The sequence below is a fragment of the Prionailurus viverrinus genome, chromosome C2, assembly GCF_022837055.1.
Source record: "Prionailurus viverrinus isolate Anna chromosome C2, UM_Priviv_1.0, whole genome shotgun sequence".
Classification (NCBI taxonomy): Eukaryota; Metazoa; Chordata; class Mammalia; order Carnivora; family Felidae; genus Prionailurus; species Prionailurus viverrinus.
In genome coordinates, this window is record NC_062569.1 from 26,761,808 (window position 1) to 26,785,596 (window position 23,789).

Here is a 23,789-nt window from a genome sequence, read left to right on the forward strand (position 1 = left end):
ACCAAATAAGGCTTTTATTTTTCCCTCACCCACATCTTTTTTCATTAAACATGAATAAGGGGACAAGGGAGTGGGATAAAAATGAATCAAGTTTACTGACCCTTATTTTAAAACCTGAAAATGACATTTTGATTTCAAATACTTGCAAATGTACAATTGACCAGTGTGTCTAGAGGTAGTGTAGGTGGGCATTTGTCCACACAACAGATATCTGAAAAACTCCTTATCTGAACAAAGCAAATTAAAAATAAACTTTCCCTCCCACCTATTTTTTGGTTTTGTTTTTGTTTTTTTAACCAAGCAAACTGGTAAAATTTGCTGAATTTGTATCCAGCTGAATTTGCTGGAAAAAGTTGAAGTTTTGGAAAGCTGAAGTTCTGGAAAGAAGAAGGCATATGTCCTACGACTTTATCCTTCTCTAATTATACTCCCTTTCGGAGGCTTAGTTTAAATTATCAAGTCCCTTCTAGTTTCTCCAGTGCTTACATGTCCCTGGCCTTAGTAGGGATAAGAGCAAAGCACTCTAAATGCAAAACTCTAAGTATTTCTCGAATCCCGGAATGGCAAAGGTTTCAGCTTCCTGACTGCCTGAGCTCTGAAGGCAACACCGTCTTTGGCATAAACTAAGCAAGATCCCAAAGGATCTCTTGGAGTTTTTCTTTTTTACTTTTTCCTTTCTGAGTGGATGTTAGAAGACAAAAAGAAGATGGGGTGCCTGGGTGGCTCAGTCGGTTGAGTGTCCGGCTTCAGCTCAGGTCATGATCTCACGGTTTTTGAGTTCGAGCCCTGTGTCGGGCTCTGTGCTGACAGCTCGGACCCTGGAGCCTGCTTCAGATTCTGTGTCTCCCTCTCGCTCTGCTCCTCCCCTGCTGGTTCTCTGTCTCTGTCTCTCTGTCAAAAATAAATAAACATTAAAAAAATTTTTTTAAAGAAGACAAAACGAAGAATCAAAAATTGTTTTTAGAGAAATCATCATAGTCCTCACTTTAGACAAATCATGATTTATTTTTTCTAAATGACTATTCAAATTTTTGTATTTCCCTTCTAGTTAAAATTTGTTGAACGACCTTAGTAAGTAGTATGATATGGATTTCCTATTGTAGACTATTACCATTTCCACTATAATTTTAGACATTTAGATGATTTTGCATCGCTTTTTCAGTGGCCACAAATGAAGTCTTTCAGAACTTTGTTACAAAATCCTCTAGATTTTATACCAGTTAAAAAAAAATATTCTATCCTTGTATAGGTTGTCCATGAGTGATTCTAAGCCTCTTCCTGTATTCACTCATGCTCTTCCTTGTTTTCCAACTTTATAACTGGAATAGAAATAAGAATTTCAAGTACCTTGATTCAGACACGGCATCCAAGCCAAACAAAGGTATTTGTGGATCTAATAAGATATACTTTTCCCTTGAACCCTAGATTGTTTTGTGGATGTTGTGGTCGGATTTGACATCTCAACTCATGAGAATGGGCAGACTTTGCTCGAAGGTCAGCCTTGGATACAAACCTACCTTCAAGACCTCTTACGTGCCATCAGCTCCCTCAATGGGGTAAGCTGTGAGGTGGGCACAGAGACTCAGGTTAGTGTGGCTTTTCAAGTGACCAATGCCATGGAAAAATATTCCCCCAAGTTTGAGATCTATAGTGAAAACATACTGAACAGCTTGAAGGATATAACAGTTAAAGGACCATCTCTTCTCAACACAAACCTCTTGAATTCTCTGTGGGATGCATTTCAGAATAAATCAGCTGCTCGAGGAAAGGTAACCTGATTTTATTTTATTTGTCAATCTGTGATTTCAATGACATCCTTTTTACTCATTTTTCTTTTTGAATACTTTCCTAGGTGGTTCTCTTATTTTCAGATGGATTGGATGATGACATTGAAAAGCTGGAACAAAAATCTGATGAACTGAGAAAAGAAGGTATTGAGCATAGGGAGAGGTGGGAAAGGAGTGTTTAATGATTTAATAACCTCAGAACTTAATTCTGGCTCTTACGTTCTCAAGCACTCAAATAACCCTAAATTTGCCAACCAATACGCATTTGGGAGAACAAATGAGCTCTCAAAACATTTTGGCGTCTACTTTTTCCTTCATACTCTATGCGTGTGAAACAGCACTGAATACAAAGTCATACCCTTTCTCTTGTATCGCTGTGTTTCTTCTTCCTGAGCTTTCCTGGAGAGTGTTCCTGTCTCCCTTGGTGTCTGCAGAAGTGAACAGTGTATTTCTTCTTGACCAAGGAATAGGAGAGTTGGATTATTTTCTTCTGACACTGTTAAAGTTTTCAGAATTGCGTGCATTGTTGGACAAGTCTACTCGTGTTTTGGAGCTTCCTAATTAGTTCCTTCCTTCAGACCACAGAGGGACCAACCATGGTGCTTATGAGTTTTTTAAGCACTGGCGCTGGGCTTTTCATTTTGGGAACCTGTGCCCAGACTGACTTATTGTCAGTTTTACTAAAGTATGGATCAGTGGAAGAAAAATGCATCCACATGTTTTGGTTTGACTAAGAATAGAAATACTTGTCTGTAAGTGCATGCTATTGGTGCCCCACCCAGACCCCCCTTCCAAGCAGATTCCTCCATCTTCAAGCTGCTGTGATTATTGGATGCTAGAAACTCACAGGCTCTCCTTTGAAGAATTGCTGTTGGCCAGTGGAAGCCACTGGGAGGTTACTCCCTACCCCACCTCTAGGCTGCGTGTAGAGTAAAAAGAGTTGGTCCTTTATCTCAAAATGGCACCAGTTCTGTGGTGTAATTTATGTTCTAAAGTTCTCCATGGGATCAGGGTGAAGCTAGTTTTCAGCTGAAACACTTTCGAGCTCCGCTCCTTCCCCTGCCCTATCTTGCTTTCACCCTATTCTTCTAAGAGTGCTTCCTCAATAAATTGTATGCATCCAAATCCATATCTCAGGCTTTTCTTCTGGGGAACCTGGCCTAAGACAGCTGCTTAGGCTGATCCCCAGTTAGCTGCTAGAAGCTGGGTGGATTTTGTCTTTTTCGTTTGGTTCTCTCTCCTCAATCTTAAACAAATTACAAAGTTAACTGAATTTACAGCTGGAAAGTAATTTTTATTTTGCCCTTTATTTGCTAAAGCTGATTTCTTTTTATTCTTTCAAGTCTTGGACTTTTTTTATGATCTGAGGTGGAGATATTAGTGAAGACTGAGCATAAGTCTCTAGAGTGCTTAGTGTGGGTGGCTAGGGTTTTTTGTTTTTTGTTTTTTGTTTTTTCCAGCATTTCTTTTATGGGGAAAAGATACATCAAGAGTTTTCTCCATGAAGTTTTCCTTGGAAAATCCAGATTTCTAAGACCAACCTTCTTTCTCCCAACTCCCAAAGAAAAACTAATAAATGAGCTTCAACTCCAGAAGCTGGATTTTTAATACCCCCCAAATTCAGAATCTTTGAATGGGACTGATAAAGGGATGGTGGCCATAATGCTTTTTTAAAAGTGTTAAATGGCTCTCAGTATGGGTAAGGAGTACCTCTAGTTCTGGCTTCCTATATTTAAACATACATGATTTCAGTTGATGTTTGGCCCCATGATCTATTAACCTAGGAAGGCTTCCCTAATTTGAGGCCAGGTATCTGTCTATCTATCTATCAATCTATCTCTCTCTCTAAACCGTGCAATTATCGTGATACAAAAAGAGACCAAGAGAAAAGAATCCTCAGTGGTGGCTGTGGCTTTATAACTAATCCATATGGACTGGAGTTTGAATTTAATTTTTTAAATCTAGTGCTCTAGAGTCTTTCCAGGGATTCTTTTATTCTTTCAGGTTTTATAATCTTTTCTTCCTGAAATTATTTTTATAAATTGTATTCAAGATCATCTGACTTCTTTCTACAAATTTTTTTTTAACGTTTGTTCATTTTTGAGAGCCAGAGACAGAGCGTGAGTTAGGGAGGGGCAGAGAGAGAGACACACAGAGTCCGAAGCAGGCTCCAGGCTCTGAGCTGTCAGCACAGGGCCCGATACGGGGTTTGAACTCATGAACCATGAGATCAGGACCTGAGCCGAAGTTGGACGCTTAACCGACTGAGCCACCCAGGTGCCCCAAGATCATCTGACTTCTTATTAGATGAGTCTGAAAGGAGCAGAATCGTAGTCCTCCATCCTGAGAAAAACAGTTACAAATAATAGTTATTGCATATTTCCTGCAAAACAACAATCCCATGGTTCTCATGACTCTTAAATTTTTATATTTCCTGGAACTTATAAGAAAAATTCCCCCCTTATAAATAGATCCATTAGCATGCCTTCTCTTGATCATTAAACTCTGTTGATGAACTCAACATTCTTCTGTTTCCCAGCCGGCTTCACCATCCCTTTTCTCCTTGTCATTCTCATTCCTGGGAGAGTGGCTAATGCCTTGTTGGTTTGAGACAAGCCAGAGATGTCAACGCTACAACCAGGGAAGTCCAGGCAAATCAGGACATGTCCGTCACCCTATTCTTTGGTGTTTCTTTCTTCCTTCCATTTTAGCCAGCCACTCTGCTTTCCTCTCCTATAACTTGAACCTCCCCAGTATGTCCCTGAAACTTTGTTCTCTTCATTCTTCTCTTCTTCTCATTCAAAATAATTCAGAATCATATTACACTTAGAAGGCGTTCTGAACTTCCAGGTCCATGAACATTTCCTTTTTCTACTTCATTGGTTTCCAAGTCCTATCTAAAGAATTCTTCACCCATCCATAATGAAATGAGAAAACTTAGTCCAATGGAATCAGGTTTTCATAAAGCTAAGTTTATTCCATTTTAGGATTGCTCTTTACTCTGGTGATGTTGTTAGTATGTTTTTGTTACTAAGATATCCTTTGATAGTAGGCTTTGGAATCAGGCTTTCCAGGTAGAAACCTAAAAATACCACTTGAGCCAGTCATTTAACTTCTCCAAGCTTCAGTTCACTTGTCTGTAAAATACAGCTATAATCCTACATACCCATACAGTTGTATTTGTATCTTACAAATAAGATAATGCATGGAAAGCACTTAACCAACCCCCAGCCACATAGTAACTATTAATAAATGAGAGCACAGTAGTTACTATGGTTACCTCCACCATAATGATGGCCAGCGTTATTACCATTATCATTTCAAGGTTATATCAATCAATATTTATCATTTCATGTTTGTATTAATTAATACTGTGCTAAGTAAGTCAACCCACTGTCAGTCCCTGAACGTTTTCTTTGAAATATTCTGGTCTATAAAATTCCAAAGCTTATGAGCTACAGCTCTGGATGATTATATGTCATTTGTTTCTAATTGCCTGACAAGAGGTCTCTTACTGTCGAACAGTCTCTTATTATAATTCCAACTGGATTATTGATTCCTTATGAGGGCTTTATAGCTGTGCTTCTCAAACTTCAATGTGCATACAAATCATGTGGTGGTTTTATTAAAATACAGATTCGGATTCTATAGGTCTGGGATGGGGCTTGAAATTATGTATTTCTGATAAGTTCCCAGGTGATGTAAGTCCTGCTGTTGAAGGATCCCCCTTTGAATGGCAAAAATTTAGAACACTTGCTTTTTTGATAGATTCATTCCTGTATATCTTAGTATGCTCTCTGGGCCCTTTTTACATCACTGTATCTCACTTCAAATCATGAGGGAAATGGAAGTTCTACTGTAATATCCCTTGTCTCCAGTTTAACTAGTTTTAAGAAAATGTAATTCCTTGTGTTCTCTGATGATAATCTTGTCACTTGTCAGTTTTACATTGTGTGGTTGGGGGAAGTTGACAACAAAATGAGTGTTCCTTTTGCAACTGTTTTCCTAAAATAACAATTTAGGTACATATGCAAACAGATTAAAATAACCAAACCCACCTCACCCAGAGTAAACTGTGTTGGATAGGCCTGAATGCCCTCATAACTGTTGCTCTGGATGGAGCCAGCGACTCAAGTGACCTGGCTGATCTTCTCTACATTGAATTCGGAAAAGGGTTTGAGTATAGGACCCAGCTCACTATTGGAATGAGGGACCTTGGGAGCCGACTGTCAAAGCAACTGGTATGTTACTTAGAAAAGGCTGGTGAGTTTAAACTTTCTGTCTTATATATAGATTTAACATTTATGCTTATGAATTTCACTTGGGAATGAAAAAAGCTTTTCTGAATTAGTGAACAACCTAAATAAGAGGGTGTTTTGGAAAAAAAAAATGATAGAGATCTGTCAAAGCAAGTTGAATTAATGTGGTAGGCAAAAAAGAAGGAAGAAACTGAATAGCACCTACAGTCCTGCCCGAATTGTAGTCACTGAACATAAGTGCCAGAGGGAATCTGGGGTGAGAGGATGAATCCGCTGCTCCCTCAGCCAGCCAGTGTTCACAGCCCTTGTGGATCCTAAGTGTTCCAGCTTACCACAGTGAGTATAATTCTAGTGTTTAAGATGTGTGTTTTCCCTGCAATGTGGCCTGTAAAGGAGAGTCAATTGCACTTGGAGTTCAACCAAAGAAAGAGCAACCTGCTTCGATGTTGGAGGAAGAACAAGTGATGGGATGATAGACTTCCTACGTTGTCCTGTGTGTGTGATCAAAAGCTTTTTCAGTGTCTTCACTGAGATGTTTGCCTTGTGAACTCTTTTTAGAACCTAGTGCCGATGGGAGATGCATTGCAGTCATGCCCCTTTCAGAAATGTACATGAACTCAAACTAGAGGGAAGGGTTACTGAGTTACATGGCACTACTTTTACCTTAATGACGGGCTAATAATTTGTGATTCACTGATGATTTATAAAATCTATAGTCACATCAAGACCCTTTCCAATAACATGCTAGCTCCTGCTGTCTCTCACCTATAGAATTTGCGTACAAATAGATGTTTAAACACAATTTGTTCGGTGCATAAATTATGTAAAAATAATCACTTCAGGAATATAGAGGGGCACCTGGGTGGCTCAGGTTGGTTGAGCATCTGACTCTTGATTTCAACTCAAGTCATGATCCCAGGGTCATGGGATTGGCCCCACCTTGGGTTCCACAACTTAAGTGTGGAGCCTGCTTGGGATTCTTTCTCTGTCTCCCTCTGCCCCCTCCCCAGCTGGTGCTCTGTACTGACAGTGTGCACCCTGACACAGGGCTTGGTCCCGCGACCATGAGATAATGACCTGAGCCGAAATCAAGGACCGGCACTTAATCAGATGAGCCACGCAGGCCCCTGTGGAGAAATTTTTTCTAATGGCTGAAAAGGAACATTATATAATAATAAGTACAGAAGCACAACTGCTAAATGGTTATAACAAAACATTTTCATTGTTCATCACACTAGAATTTTGATGGGAAACTTCTCAACACAAAGATTGATTCTACCCTACTAAGGCCAAGCATGGTGTTTATTGAGAACTGAATTTTCCTAAAAATTTAATCTTATGGGTTAATTATAAAAATGCAGTGGAATCTGTCAGTTTTTCAAAGGACAACAATGTTCAGGATAAAATTCACTGACATTTTTCAATCTATAATACGGTTTTTCAGCCTGGGTATAAAGAGGAATCTTCTCCCCATGCCCCCACCCTCAGCAAGTGTTTTTGGAAACACTTGAGTTTGTAATTGGTGTGTTAGAAATCCTGTTACAAACTTTTCTGGAAGTGTTTACCACTGGACTCCATTGCAAGCCATATGACATTGGACACTATCTAAATCCTCAAGCATACAAAGATTTCACAAAAGGGGAAAAGGAGCAAACAGCATTCATCATATCGAACAAAATATTGGGGGCAACATTATATGAGGTAATCAACAACATCATGGTCAATGCTGGGATGGGGTGGAAACAGGAAATGAGTATGCACGGAGTTGGCCATGGCTAAACTAAGCATTTCGAGAGCACGAAAGGATTTGATTTGATTCTGAAGTCCTCATGTGGTGGAGAATGCAGACCACAGAAGGAAGGATAGCAGCTAAAGAATGTCGCAGGCACTCTGTGGAGCACGGTCACTTTAATGGCAAACGGGCTTCTGAAACGGTGGTAAAGGTCTGAATGACGTGGCTAAGCTTGTATGTGTGATTGGGAAGCAGTGCCATCAAATGTAATGTACTTCCCACCCTCCGCCAAGGTCAATGTTGCTGAGAGGACATGCTGCTGTTTATTCTGCAAGTGCATTGGAGGGGATGGCACAATGGGAGATCCTGGACCACCGGGCAAAAAGGTGATTTTAAGATTTATGGTGCACTATATGTGAATGTCATATGTCTGAAAGACATGAGTTTAGGTAGAAATAAAGGATGGTTTTTAACTTCAAGATAGAGCCTGTGAGGTAACCACTTAGGATATTCCTCATCTTCTATGTCAAATTAGATAGTCATGGCTTTCCTTTGGAGTCTTCTAAAGAACCTTCTATACAAGTGTCGGGAGCAATGGCTGCCAAGATCCTTGCTTATCCAGTGTTCAGCAGCAATGACAACGACACAGAGAAATCAACTGTGATCTCTGTGTTGAAGAATGAAAACCTCCTGAAAATAAGCGTTATTTCAATTTCCATTTTTAATGACTACAGAGTGATAGAAGTGAAGTAGGGAGTATTTGGGATAGTCTGCTGAAAACCAAATGAGGTCAGATCACCCTAGCCTAGCAAAAGATGTGGCGATGTTTCAGTCAGCTTTAACCAGACCAGAAATGTCACAGATGTATGCACAAACATGCCAGTTATAAAACCGTAACCAACAATAGATTCGTGTATTTCCTAAGCAAAAAATATGTATGTACTCTTCTAAAAAAAAACATGATTGGGGATTTAGGAAATGGGAAAACATGTACAAACATAATATGGATGTGTTTAATAATTTCAATACTGCTTCTTTACATGTGTGTTTGATTTGTGAACAATTTATAGATGGCACTATAACTCCAAAATCAACATGTTTGTGTCTCTATATAAAGTGTTCAGACTATTTCCTGAATGCTTCAACTTCATGTAAGGAGAATGGCAGATTTTTTTAAGCAGGGCTCAGAAAGAATGAAAAGAAATGTGTGTGGCCTATTTTTCTATGTGTAGCATAAACCCTGAAAGATTTTTTTAATGAAAAGAGGATAATTCTAGTCTGTCAAGGGCAAATATAGCTCTGTGCACTTGAATGTTTGTCTGAGAAAAAAATTCCAGCACTATATATAACCCCAGAGAGAGTTATGGACAATATTATGATCCACACGTGCACATACACTTGAGTTATCTGGATGCTTGTTTCAAAACTACATTCTTAAAACATTTTTAAATTTGAGAGCGCACGTACAAGCTGGGAAGGGACAGAGAGAGGGGGGGAGAGAGGATCCCAAGCAGGTTCTCTGCTCACAAACCATGAGATCATGACCTGAGCCAAAATCAAGAGTTTGTCACTTAACTGGCTGAGCCACCGAGGCACCCCAAAACTATATTTATTTCTATGTGTGTAAATACAGCCTAAGTTGTGGAGGAAGAACTATTTTTTTTTCCCAAACCCCTACAGCTCTTCGTAAAGTGAAACTAAAGTTAAAGATTTTTGCTTGATTACCTCTGGTTTTTGGTCTGTGGAGTGCTAATGCATTCTTCCTTTCCTTATTTCCAGGGATCCCCAGGTTTTAAAGGCAGTGAGGGCTACCTGGGAGAGGAAGGCATTGCTGTAAGTCAAGGTTTTCTCACCTGTATTTATTCCTGAGAACATATCTACAATAGGAAATCGTTTGTGTTAACTCAGAGGGAAAAAAAGAAAAGTCAGAGTCTAAGAATTCATGTACAAAATCTGAGGTCTTTCCTAATCCTCATCGGGCTTTGCTTCTGATGGTCAATAATGGTTTATTAACCTACTGTCTCCTCTTTGACTGTTCACCAATGCTGCACAATGAACTCAGTGCGAAAGTTCTTTTCTTCACCAGGGGACTCAAATCACTGCCATTTCCCTCTTCCTGATCCATTTTGCACAGGTAAACCAACTCCCCACATTGTTTATCAAGGACCTCCACTCTTTTTTGCATCCATCCATCTAACCATCCCTTTCTTCCTTCCTTCCATCCATGCATTCATTTAACAATGATCTGTTGAGCATCTTACCATTTGTCACATTATTTATCAAAGACCTCACTCATGAATGAACTTATCCATTCATTTATTCATTTAACAAATATATACGAAGGAATTCTACCATGCTTCAGGCACAGTGCTAGACCCTAGAAATAAATAAAGAAAAGAAAAAATGATTCCTGTCTCCGGTAACTTCAGACTAGTGGAGAGGCAAATGAGACCATTGTGTTTCCAGTTGTTATACACAAGGACTATACTAAAGGTATAATGAGGTGCATTGTGACAAAGCATGGCAGAACAAATCCATAACAGCCTTGGTAACCGTTGAATCTTGGGAGAGGAAGCCGCAAGCTAGAGGTAATACTTAAGCAGACATCTGAAGGACAAATAGATACTTCTTCAGGCAAAGCATGTGGGGAAGAACATGTTATTAGAGAGACAACAGTGTGTTCAAGGGCATGTAACTGAGTCAGAATCGAATCTGTGTAGAATGGCACATGGCCAGCATGGTTGGAACCCAGGACATGGTGAGAGGAGGTTAGGTGGCAAGCAAGACCCATATTTTTGGGAATCTTGAATATCCTGCAGAAGATTTGGATGGTATCTTTTAGTTGATGAGCAGTCATTGAAGTAAAAATGGAGGGGGCGTGGCTTTAGAAAGCACACTCAGACAATGTTATAGATGCTAGTAAGGCAGGGGTTACAGGTAGAATTCTTGCAGTAATAGGTGCAAGACAGAGGAGTCCTAATCTTAGTTGGGGGGCAGTATAAGTGGATATGTTAAGCATGTTGAATGTATGGAATTTGGTGACCTGGGGAGAGAGGAGCAGGGGAAGACCTCTCATTTCCACTCACAAGACCTCACAGATGAATGGGATTACCAAGACAAGCATTGCAGGAATCATATTTGGTGAAAGAAAGAAAAAGATAGATTTTGGACTAGAAATCATGCTTAGATCTTGCTTAGATCATACCCAGCGCATCTTCCTCTGATACCTCACTGGTTCTTCATTATCTGTTCCTGGAATATCTCCTGAAATTCTGAGAATACGTTTTAGCTGCCAGTTGTTTGTATGTCTGTTTTATTTAGATACCATCCCACCCAAGGCAGTATCCAGGTGGGATCCAAAGCAAAGGGCTGTCGTCAGAGTAGTTCTGATTGTCTTTCATGCTCAGCTTTAATAAGCATGAATTCTGGACTGTAAACCATGAGCAGTTACACATTTTTTTCCAACACAAAACTTGTAAAAATTTCTAAGACAGAATCCAGATTACAATAGGAAAAGCTTATCTAGGTATGTGGTCTTTCTCAGGGAGAAAGAGGAGCCAGTGGACCAGTCGGGGAGCAAGGTACTAAGGGATGCTATGGCGCCAAAGGTCCGAAGGTAAGGGTTGCATGAGACATTGTGAAGTCTTCCTAGCATGAATTCCATTCTCCTACACTAACCACTACTGCCCTTTCTATTTTCAGGGAAACAGGGGACTAAATGGACAGGAGGTATGGTACCAAACATATCCATTTATCTGCCCACCTGGTATCTAGAAATATTTTTATTTTCGAGACTACTGACCAGTAGATTATACAAATGAAATTTCCTTTGATCTTCCTTTTTTATTGCCAGCCATTTGATTCGGTCTATTCCCGTCTTTTATTGCAGGCAATGCGTATTATTTGTTCACAGTTTGTTTCTTTTTTTTAAATTTTTTTTAAAGTTTATTGATTTTGAGAGAGAGAGCCAGCTCACATGCCAGTGGGGGAGGGGTAGAGAGAAAGGGAGAGAGGGAATTCCATGCAGACCCCACGCCCAGTGTGGAGCCCCACCCTGGGGCTCGAGCCAACAAATGTGAGATTATGACTTGAGCCGTTATCAAGAGTTGGATGCTCAATCTACTGAGCCACCCAGGTGCCCCTGTTCACAGTTTCTATTACTCGGTAATCTTTGTTATTGCTCAGGACCAGGCTGTATATGAAAGACAAAACCAGACTTTCAGATTTGTTTCCACATAAATGTAACATACTCTTCTGATCACATCTGTGTTTTCAGGGAGAAGTCGGAGAAAGTGGAATTGGTGGATTAAATGGAGAACAGGTAGAGCTTTCTCCGTGTCCCATAAAGACCCTTCTGAGCTATTTCTCATTAAGACAGAAATCTGAGTTTATCCTTCTGTTTTAGGGTGAAAGTGGTCTTCCTGGAGAAAAAGGAGAAAAGGGTGATGAAGGATCCCAGGTAAGGATTCAATAAAGAGAACAGCAAACTGTCCTGGCAATTAAAGGTGTGACTAACAGAGTAGAACCGCTACCCTAAGTGTATCAGGCAGCTAGTGCCACAAAATTGCTTTGTGACAATCACCAAACCTCAGTTGCATGCAACAGTAAATTATTTCCTATGTGTCTGAGGTTCACAGCCTAGATCACTGGTCTAGGCTGAGCATGGCTGCCCTTGGTTTGTGTGTCTATGGGCTGGCTGGGGGCTTTGTTCCTCATGTCTCTGATCCTCCCCCTGGGGCCAGAGAGCGCTGCCTGGCTCTGTTGGCCTTAACCTTTCTGTGGCCATGGCAGGTGCACAAGGGAACAAGGAGAAACACACAAGTTCTCTTGAGGCCTAGACTTGGAACTCAGATGAAGTCATGGCCAAACTCAGGGGTGGGGACTCTTGCCCTGCCACAGTTGGAAAGCATTGCACAGTTCCATGGCAAAGAGCATAGATACAGAGAGGAGTGATGAATTGGGACCATGATGAAAAACAGCTACCACACCAAGAATGGTAACAGGGTGTTGACAAGAATCTGTGGTGTGGAGTAGCACATTGAAAATGTGTGCCACTCATTCCCATCTAGAACAGACACCAACAGCTGCCATACTTCCATCATCTTCTTTATCTGTCTTCAGGGTGTGAACAGTTGAGTCGGAACCCCAGTTTCTAGTTGATACAACCACCTTGGGGGAAATGGATAATCTCTCTGAATCTCAGCTGTTTCATTACAAGAAAGATATAAACAATACCTAGTTTATAAAGTAGCTGTAAAAACTAAACAAGACAACAAATGTGTCTGGGACACAGACTTCATTACTGTGGTAAATAATTGAGGTCACTCTTAAATTATTTATATGATGCCTGAAACTATTTTGGGTTGTCCCTCTGTCCGGTTTAGAAAAAGCTTTAGGAGAAAGGTATTTAGTTACCCAACTCAGGGAGAGGGGAAGCTCTTTGTTCTTACTAGTGTTATTAAAAAGTCTCGTCTTATCCTTCTTCTGATTTGTATTATCTTTAGGGAAGCCCGGGACAGCGAGGGGTTTCTGGTGACCGAGGTGCAAAGGGCCAGCGAGGAGACCCTGTAAGTGTTGGGGTTGAGTGGGCTGTGAGCTAAACAGAGCTTAGTTCCCATCAGCTTCTGATAAGGAGAGAGACCCACTTTAAGATACAACAATCTTGAGTTTAAATCATCATAGGTACTACTGTTGTAGAACTTTAAAAGCAGTTCCTTGTGCTATCTGTGGGATGAACGTGGACAGTGAGAAGACCCTGCCCATCATTTGTGCATGTATTTTTTTTTTGAGACTACATATTCAGAATTGTTGTGCTTCAGAGCCATCAGGGAACTTCAATACCCTCCATTATTTTCTTCTGAATACCTCAAGATACTTCTGAATACCTCAGAATGGAAGTAACAAAGCCATCTCTCCTCTTCCGTTCTTTAGCAGTCTCTCTCAATTGAGAGTATGAGCTTAATTTTCTTGACTCCAAGCCAGCTAAGACTGTATTCAGCAAAACCTATGACCCAAAGGTACCTGATCTCCCGGATACAACCTGGCTGAATAGGCACAACCCACACCAATGTGGGGGATACGCCAACTCCAGGGGAACGTCAGTACTATAGGATTTTCATCGCCCCACCCACACATAAATAAGTCTCCAAAGCCTTAATGAATTAGGATTTAGGTTTGTTTTTAAATGTTTATTAAGCCTTTTTGTTGAGATATAATTGACATGGAACACTGTGTAAATTTAAGATATCATAAGGTATTGATTTGATACATTTATGTATTGCAATATGATTACCACCATGGGGTTGGCTAATTCCTGTATCATGTCAAATAATTATCATTTCTAACTTTGTGATGAGAACATTTAAGATCTAGTCTTTTAGCAACTTTGAAGCATATGATACAGTATTGTTGTCCATCATCACTATGTGGGGCATTGGATCTCTAGAACTTAGTTTTGAGCTATAACATCAGAAAAGTATACAGATTATAAATGCGCAGCTTGATGAATGTAAATGCATCTGTGCACTCAGCACCCAGCTAAAGAAATAAAACATTGGACAACAGTAGAGCAACCCCAAAGCCCTCTCCCCGCATGTCTACTTCATTCATTACCAGCCCCTCCCAAAGGTAATCAGTGTCCTAAAACATATTTTTACCTGTCCCTGAACTTTAAGTAAATGGAATTATATAGGATACACTCCTTGTTTCTGTATTCTTCTGCTCAAGTTTATGCTTGTGAGATTTATCCATGCTGTTGCTGGCAACAATAGTTCATTCAGTGTCATTGCTGAATAGTAATCCAGTGTGGGAATATACCATAATTTATTTATCCGTTCTACTGTCGATAGATAATTGAGTTGTTCCCGGTTTTTCCTATTATAAATAGCACTCTTATGAATGTTCTTGTACTTGGCTTTTGATTGGCTTTTATATTCATTTCCACTGGGTCTGTACTTCAGGAGTAGAATGCCTAATGATAACGTATGTGCCTATAATAAGCTTCAGCCTTTTAAGCCAGTTTTCAAAAAACTTCATACTAATTTACACTCCCACCAGCAATGTACCATAGTGGGTGTAGTACACACGCATCAGAATGGCTAAACTTTTTAAAAACTGACAACACCAAGTGCTGGTAAGGATGTGGGCAATTGGGAATCTCACAGGACTTTGTAAACTGGGGGAGGAGTTATTAAAGACAATGGATCGATCAGAGAAAGAATTCAGTACAATATATCGAGAAATATAAGTGGTATACATTGAAGATAACTATTTAAACAGCAGAGGAATTTACACATGAAGACAACATTGTTGATTAAGTGACGTCTTCTGATAATAGCCTGATAACCTGAGAGTTTTGAAACAGCTTCAGAGTATGTAATCAAAAACAAAAACTATCCATAAATTAAAAAAATAAGAAATACTAGTTCAAATGCAAAGACCTTTCAGTTATCTATATATGATGCCCAAAAATTTACTTGGGATATTGCTATAAAATTGCCATTCACTTTGGTCAGAATCCCCCCTAACTCTTAAATTGTCTGTTTGATTACATAAGACTTTCAAAAGAAACTGAATAATGTAAAAGGTTTTTTTTTGTTTGTTTTTTGTTTTTAATGTTCAGTGACTTAGAGATGGCTGAAAATTCAACCCTCTGGAACTTTTGTGATAGGTTGTTTGCCACTATACTAATTCTAGATAGTTTTTTAATGCATGGTAATTCTTCCTAGCCACTTGGGAATCTTGAATCGAAGACAACACTCTGAGCTTTTTCACATGTGGTTTTTGTGGGTTACTATTTCAGGAAAATTTGGAGAGCAAGATTGGATACGTAGAGTCCACATATGATCAGATTATTCATAGAATACATACAAATGGCCCAAATTCCTTACAATCTGTGCCTATTCAGTCAACTGCTGATCAAATGAAAGATAGTTTGTCTGTTGGGAATTTCCCATTTTTGAAAATCTCATGTAATCTCAGGTGATGTTGGGGAGAAAACTCAATTAGATCATTTCAGCTACAGTTTAGTGAGGTTCGTCATTCAAAAGCATATCATTGTTAGAAGTCCACGTTTTATCAGTTTGTGTTAGATGACGCTCTTTGGTCCAGTTGCATAGGAAGAAATTGACAGACTGGACAATTCATATTCGGACTGACCAAACAGGGGAGCTGACGTTTGGACGTTGGTGTGGCTGCCAGGCGAGTGACACGTAGGTCCACGCCTGCTCCGCCCACTCCCTCCTCACGGGGTTTGTAGGTCTGTATGGTGGTTGGGGCGCTGTACTCTTTTAGTGGGAGCGACCCAGTGGAGCCCAGGTTGAGGTGCAGAAGAAGGCACAGCGGTGCACCTGCCCAATGGCATCTTCAGCTGTCTCCTCTCCCCACATTGCTGGGAAGTGAAAATGAAAACGAAAAGGAGGGAGGCATGGAGGTAGGAGCTGACCCAGTGATGGGAAGCACATAAGCTGGGGCTGAAAGCTTGAGATTTAGAAAATACCCAAATACTAATTTCAGAATTAAATTTCTGCGTGTATAAGTTCTTGAGTTCTTTGAGAAGGATGGCATTGAAAATCCTGGAGGACGAGGAGGTGTTCACACAGGGAAGTCAGATGAGTAAACAGAGGTTTCAATGGCTGCTAAGAGGTTCAGAGCACACAACAAGCTTTTAAAATGATAAGGGACAGAAAACTAGCCAAAATGATGAAATGGAAGATGTCTCCTCAAAAGAAATTCCAGGAAGTAGTGACAGCTAACAAACTGATCAAAAACGATTTAAGCAATATAACAGAACAAGAATTTAGAATAATAGTCATAAAAATAATTGCTGGGCTTGAAAAAAGCATAGAGGACAGCAGAGAATCTATTGCTACAGAGATCAAGGGACTAAAAACTAGCCATGATGAATTTAAAAATGCTATAAATGAGGTGCAAAATAAAATGGAGGCAGCCACAGTGCGGGTTGAAGAGGCAGAGGGGAGATTGGGTGAATTAGAAGATAAAATTTTGGAAAAAGAGGAAGCTGACAAAAAGAGAAAAAAAAAAATCCAGGAGTATGAGGGGAGAAATAGAGAACTAAGTGATGCAATCAAATGGAACAATATCTGTATCATAGGAATTCCAGAAGAAGAAGAGAGAGAGAGAGGGGCTGAAGTTGTACTTGAACAAATCATAGCTGAGAACTTCCCTGATCTGGGGAGGGAAACAGGCATTGAAATCCAAGAGGCACAGAGAACTCCCTTCAGACGTAACTTGAATCGATCTTCTGCACGACATATCATAGTGAAACTGGCAAAATACAGGGATAAAGAGAGAATTCGGAAAGCAGCTAGGGATAAACGGGCCTTAACATACAAAGGTAGACACATAAGGGTAATAGCAGACCTATCTATTGAAACTTGGCAGGCGAGAAAGGAATGGCAGGAAATCTTCAATGTGATGAACACGGAAAATACGCAGCCAAGAATCCTTTATCCAGAAAACCTGTCATCCAGAATAGGATAGATCAAGGTTTTCCCAAACAAACAAAAACTGAAGGAATTCATCACCACTAAACCAGCCCTATCAGAGATCCTAAGGGGGACTCTGTGAGTGAAATGTTGCAAGGACCACAAAGTACCAGAAACACCACTACAAGCATGAAACCTACACATATCACACTCTAAACCCATATCTTTCTATAATAACACTGAATATAAATGGACTAAATGCTCCAACCAAAAGACACAGGGTATCAGAATGGATAAAAACACAAGACCCATCTATTTGCTGTCTACAAGAGACTCATTTTAGACCTGAGGACACCTTCAGATTGAAAGTGAGGAGATGGAGAACTCTCTATCATGCTTCTGGAAGTCAAAAGAAAGCTGGAGTAGCCATACTTATATCAGACAAACTAGACTTTAAAGTAAAGGCTGTAACAAGAGATGAAGAAGGTCATTATATAATAATTACAGGGTCTATCCATCAGGAAGAGCTAACAATTATAAATGTCTATGCACTGAATTTGGAAGGCCCCAAATACGTAAAACAGTCACAAACATAAGCAACCTTATTGATAAGAATGTGGTAATTGCAGGAGACTTTAATACTGCATTTACAACAATGGATAGATCATCTAGCCAGACTGACCAAACAATGGGTCCACATGCAAACTAGGATGCTCTATTCTATGGAATGTGCTAGTGTATGACTTTTAAAATGTCATCTCTTCAATTAAATAGTTTGGAGTTGGATCACAATAAGTTGTGTTACATCCGATGGAATAAAATTTTGGATTTTACATTACCGTTCTTTTCCTATTTTCACCAAAATACAATTCTCCTAATATTGTAATTAAGTTACACTCCTCTTGGAGAATTTAACAGACAAATATTTAGACTTAAAAATAAAACAGAAAATGTAGAATACAATCTTTGGCTTTGGTATGTGGGGAAGAGAAGTAATTTTTCACATAAATTCTGGTAATCTTAGTTATAAAGTAAATTCTAAACTCATCTTCTTTGCTCTCTTAGCCTATAAACTCTGTGAGTGTATAGACTATTTGTTTAAAAATCTTTCTAAGCATCTGGAACAATGACACCTCCCTGTTGGTGATCTCAAATTACTTATTGATTGATGAAGGTAATCTGGGCTGCTATCAGCCAAACAGCCCAACAGCTGGCACTCAGCAGGACTGGATAATTCTTGTCCCCTCTCAGTTTACTGACTGAATTGACTCGCTCAATTGATTATCCTAGCACCATGGCGATACTGCTCTATTGGTGGTCCTAACTACCCACGAAAAACTTTCAGTTTGGCCTGCTAAGGATACTAGCCCACAACATCTGCCTGTTTTCAATGAGTTCCTGCTGGACTGTGTGTGTGTAAATACTGGGCAAAATGCGAGATTCCAGAAATTCCTGAAAATTGGAAAAGTAGGAATGACCATATGGGGCTAGAAGGCTTACCAGGCATCCAAGAGGACAAAGAGGGAATGGGTGGCAGGTACAGTCCTCAGCGTTGCCCGGTGTACTTATTTTCTTGTGGTAGAACCCATTACAAACGTCTGCCTTCTCCCAAAAGTAGGGAGAGTAAAAATCTACCGACCCTCAAGTATAGACTTAACATAAACCCCAGGAAAGAAGAACAAAAGTTAAGAGACAAGAAATGTATGGTGAGCGCTTGCTTCCCCACATACACATTCACCTTAGGTCCCCACTCTCTACTGACAATGCAGAGCACAGGAGGAAAAGAAATCACGTGTAAGCCATTTGTAATATTTTCCTGTTGATGCTTTCAAATGGATTGGACTTCTCTTGTCAATTTTTGGTGGGGGCGGGCAGTGGGCAGTGAGTAAATATGTTATAGACAGTTACCTTTTTAAGGAGAAATATTCAAAATTGTTCTGTTTTCTGGTTTTTAGGGAGTTCCTGGATTTGACAGCACAATAGAAGGACCCAAGGGCTTGAAAGGAGAACGTGGAAGACAAGTAATTATGTGGGCATTTGAGAGTAACCTTGTTAGGATGTGACCTACTTGATACAGAAAGAATATTTTTAGGAGCAGAAATATGTTGTCCTCCTCCTTATCTGCTACTCGAGGACTCCAGAAACGCACTCTTGTTCTTCTGAATTTGGGGTGATGGGCTTCACCAAGCCCTACCCTTGAGGTCTTCATTTATGAATGCAAATGTCTAAGCTCTAACATAAAATGTAGGTCTAGCTGATAGAAAAACTAATCAATGAGTTGTTAGCCTTCCCAGGGTCCAGAAGTCACATACCCTAAGAAGACATTCTATTATTCATAGTTCCTGATAAAAAGGAAAAGATCTAGTAGATCCATACAGCCCATACTCTCAAGATAAGTCTCTTGGGATTAATTTCATGAAACCTCAGAGATCATAATTGGATCATCTTGCCTTGTTTCTCAGACTTTTAAAAATAATTATCTGGAAAATGTGTTTCTCTGTATCTTCTTGATGAGAAAGTTCCCTTGGTGACTTCACTTGGGAGGAGACGTCTGATAGGGTGGAAAGAACCTTACTTTGGGGAGGGGCCCAGGTCCTGTTTCAATACTCTGTGCCTTACCAGCTCTGTGGCCTTGGGCCACTTTGTGTAAACCTCAATTTTCTCATCTACAAACTAGGATCAACAGCCTACTGATGATGTAACCTGCCACATCATAAACCAGCGTATGCTATTTGTCGTTTTTACTAAGTGATAAAGGTTAAGTCTCACACATCTCCTTATAAACTCATAATTTCTCCTTCATTTTCTCTTTTGGGAAGACTTAGGAGTATTGTGAGGTTTTTTTCACCTAAGGATGTTAATCTACAAAGGTTGACAAAACAGAACACGAAGTCCAAAGGTAGAAATCCAAACCAGCTTGACACATGGCATGCTTCAGTTAGCCACTCTGTGGCAACACAGTGAGGATCGTTTGATTTAAATACTCGATAACTTGTACCCCAAACAAGTTATACAGTGGTGATGAACAGACGAAGCCATGCATTAGCATTTTGTCCTGTAGTTCCTCATTGCCCACATAGACATATGGTTTATAACCAGTGGGAGCACTCCAAAGGGAGAATAACTCTTTAGTTGGTGTGTACCCATCCACCCTCCCTGGAGCATAAGCTGATGTTGAAGAGGAAGTGTGTCAGGGCTGTGTAATTATTGTAACCCATATGTCTATTCATTTGACAGGGTAGAAGAGGCTGGCCAGGCCCCCCTGGAACACCAGGCTCCAGAAGAAAGACAGTAAGAGCCGTTCTATACAAGGAGACCCACTGCTCCGGTAGCCTATACTGTTATAAAAATGGCTGATTGTGGGTAGTGGGGCGCATGACCATGAGGAAACTTGGGAAACCTCTGAGAACAGAGCTGGCAAAGCGCTTGTGGAAAGCCCCCGAAGCTGAGGCAGGAAGGTGCTGGCTGCGGGGAAAATTACCAATCAGGAGAAAAGGCTGAGGCAAAGTGAGCGAGAAAGCAGCCCGCTAGGGGAAGGGTGGTGAAAGTTTGGCCTACTCACTCTGCTAGCTGAGGGTGCCAGTGATGTCATTTTAAGTCCAAAACTCTATTCCTCTGCTGAATTTTATGGCTCGTTAGGAAAGTGAGTCCTGGCATAAGTCCTCTGTCTTTACTTCCATACTCTGTGCCTTGTAAAGATGTGTGTTCCAAGACACAAAAATATTTCTTTGGTGGAGTAAAATAGCTCTATGAACTTCTCAGAAAAATACAATGCATAATAAATACAGTATGCTAAACTGGTTTTTATTTGTGCTCAATTTTAAAACCTGTGTGTGTATGTATATGCATATTTATGTGTATATATGTGTGTGTGTATATACACACACACACACACATATATATGTAGTATTAATTGAGATATAGCCAATATATAACCTATTAGCTTCAGGTGTATAACATGATTTGATATGTATATGTGGTTGTGAAATAATCACTACCTTAAGTCTGGTTAACATTTATCACCATATGGTGTTACCAGTTTTTCCTTGTGCTGAAAACTTTTAAGATCTACTCTCTTGGCGGCTTTCAAATATACAATGCAGTATTATTAACTGCAGTCCCCCATGTTGTACATTATATCCCTATGGCTTATTTATAAACGGAAGTTTATACCTTTTGACCGCTTTACCCATTTCATCCACCCACCACCCCTTAATTCTGGCAACTGCTAATCTGTTCGCTGTGTCTAAGAGTTAAGTTTTTGGAGGTTTTTGGTTTTTTTTCTGTTTTTGCTTTTTTAAGACTCCACATATTACCAGGACCATATGGTATTTGTCTTTCTCTAACTTATTTCATCTAGTATAATGCCTTCAGGGTCCATCCATATTGTCACAAATGGCAACTCTCCTTTTTTTTTTTTTTTTTTTGGTTGAATAAAAGATTCCATTTTGTATATATACCACATTTTCTGTATCCATCAATGGACCACTTAGGTTGCCTCCATGTCTTGGCTATTGTAAGTAATGCGGTGAACTCAGAGATGCAGATATCTTTTTTGGTTAGTGTTTTCATTTCCTTTGGATATATACCCAGAAGTGGAATTCCTGGATCATAAGGTAGCTCTAAGTTTAATTTTTTGAGGAACTTCCATACTATCTAAATACTAAGAATGAAATTGCTGATTTAACATTTTGGGGTCTTTTTTACTTATTTTGTTTGGTTGTATTTTTTTCAGTGAGTACTTTTTAAAAAAAGATTCTGTGCCTGACTTCTTGAAAGAGCACAGAAATTATAAATGAAAATTTTTATCCAATAAGAAGAGATAACTTCAATAAAATACACTTAAATGCCTGGACTGGGTTCTAACTTAGACTTGTCTTTTTTCTTTTCCAGCATTTCCTTTCCATTCTTAGTTATCTAGCTCTCTCCAATTCCTTCCACCTTCGTTCTCAATTATTTGTGCTATTTATCGAACACAAATAAAAACTGGTTTGATATATTGCATTTATTATGCATTGCATTTTTTGAGCAGAAGTTCATAGAACTAGCTATTATACTTCATCAAGAAAATATTTTTGTAGCTTGAAACACACTCCTCTTCTTCGCCAGGCAGAGAAAATGGAAGTGAAAATAGAAGTTACATTTAAAATGTGCAGAATTTGGTTGCTGGGAAAGTACTTTACTGCTGTGTTAATGCACCTACAGATAAAGAAATACATTTGCTATTCATTTCCCTTTCTAAAAGGGTGTAGCCAGCTTACATACCCTGGAAAAATATTTTGAACTTAAAGAATATCATCCAAGATTTCCTGGCATGGGAAATGAACTTTTATTGTTTTATAGACACTATAGTCTCACTAGAGGCTAACATAGAATCACCATATATTATTTAAACTGCATAGCTCCTGAGAAATATGGCCCCGTCTTGGGTTATAGATTCAGCAATGTCATCAAGGAGTAAAATTAGGGCTTCCAACTAAAGATAGCAAAGTCAAGGTGGTTTTTTTTTTTTTACTATTCCGTTTTGTGCAACTTACCAAAAAGAGCACAACTTAAAAAGAGATTAACAAAGAATGACCACAACTTCAAGCCACACGTGATGGCAAATATTGGCCAATTCTTTTTAAATCTAGATCCTAATGAGGGGAGGCTTTGGAAAGCTGATAAGCTGAAGCAGGGATCAGGTTTTTCTGAAAGTAGCTTCCAGGTTTTGAGAAGATTAGGGAATATACATAGAAGCAGTATAGCAGAGGAGGCAGAAATCATGGGAAACTGAAGCATATTTCATTTTTATTCTTTTAATGTGAAATTTATTGTCAAATTGGTTTCCATACAACACCCAGTGCTCATCCCAACGGGTGCCCTCCTCAGTACCCATCACCCAGTTTCCCCTCCCTCCTGCCCCCCATCAGCCCTCAGTTTGTTCTCAGCTTTTAATAGTAACATAAGCATATTTCATTTTTAATATCTATAACCAGCAGTCTGGGCCATGGAGGCTCTAAAGACTGAAGAAATGGTGACTATAACAATACAGAGAGGTATGATTTGAGGGGTTTTATGTGAGCTCCATGAATCTCTTAAATGCCCACATTTGAAGGAAAAGGGTAGCCATGAGGTAGAAGAAATACTTCATGATGAGAAAGGATTTGATTCAACATACCTATATCAAAGCTACTGACCCAGGTTCAGCTACACCACATACAGGTATTCAGTAAATAGGTGGCCCTTATCAAAAGTGATTAATAATCAAAAATATTAATCTTCATTATGAAATGATTACAAATTAAGACCTACGCATAGTAAGAAGAGGAAAATTACATGAGCAAAGGACAAACAAACCCTCATTAGAAGAGGAACTATTCAAGGGAAAGGTAGAACACCTCTGGCAAATAGTTCTCTAAAGTCTGAAAAAAACTAAGGCAATATGATTACTCTAAAAAAGCCTAAAGAACTGACAGGATGATGGAAAGTGAAGAAAGTAAGCTGCTAGTGTTTGGGGAGCAATGAAAGTCTAAGATAGGTTATAAGCAACAAACAAATTAGAATAAATAAGATTGAATACAAT

General features: G+C 39.5%; 1 protein-coding gene across 1 annotated transcript in view; it reads left to right on the forward strand.

Moving 5' to 3' along the window:
- The window catches only part of COL6A6 (collagen type VI alpha 6 chain), a 165,858-nt gene that overhangs the window by 65,751 nt on the left and 76,318 nt on the right, over window positions 1-23,789 (forward strand). Inside the window, exons 9-20 of the mRNA XM_047873987.1 lie at window positions 1,426-1,769; window positions 1,853-1,931; window positions 5,874-6,028; window positions 8,072-8,164; window positions 9,558-9,611; window positions 11,323-11,394; window positions 11,481-11,507; window positions 12,055-12,099; window positions 12,184-12,237; window positions 13,283-13,345; window positions 19,180-19,245; window positions 20,462-20,515. Coding sequence (XP_047729943.1) covers window positions 1,426-1,769; window positions 1,853-1,931; window positions 5,874-6,028; window positions 8,072-8,164; window positions 9,558-9,611; window positions 11,323-11,394; window positions 11,481-11,507; window positions 12,055-12,099; window positions 12,184-12,237; window positions 13,283-13,345; window positions 19,180-19,245; window positions 20,462-20,515 — 1,106 coding nt within the window. The remainder of the gene's footprint in view (window positions 1-1,425; window positions 1,770-1,852; window positions 1,932-5,873; window positions 6,029-8,071; window positions 8,165-9,557; window positions 9,612-11,322; window positions 11,395-11,480; window positions 11,508-12,054; window positions 12,100-12,183; window positions 12,238-13,282; window positions 13,346-19,179; window positions 19,246-20,461; window positions 20,516-23,789) is intronic.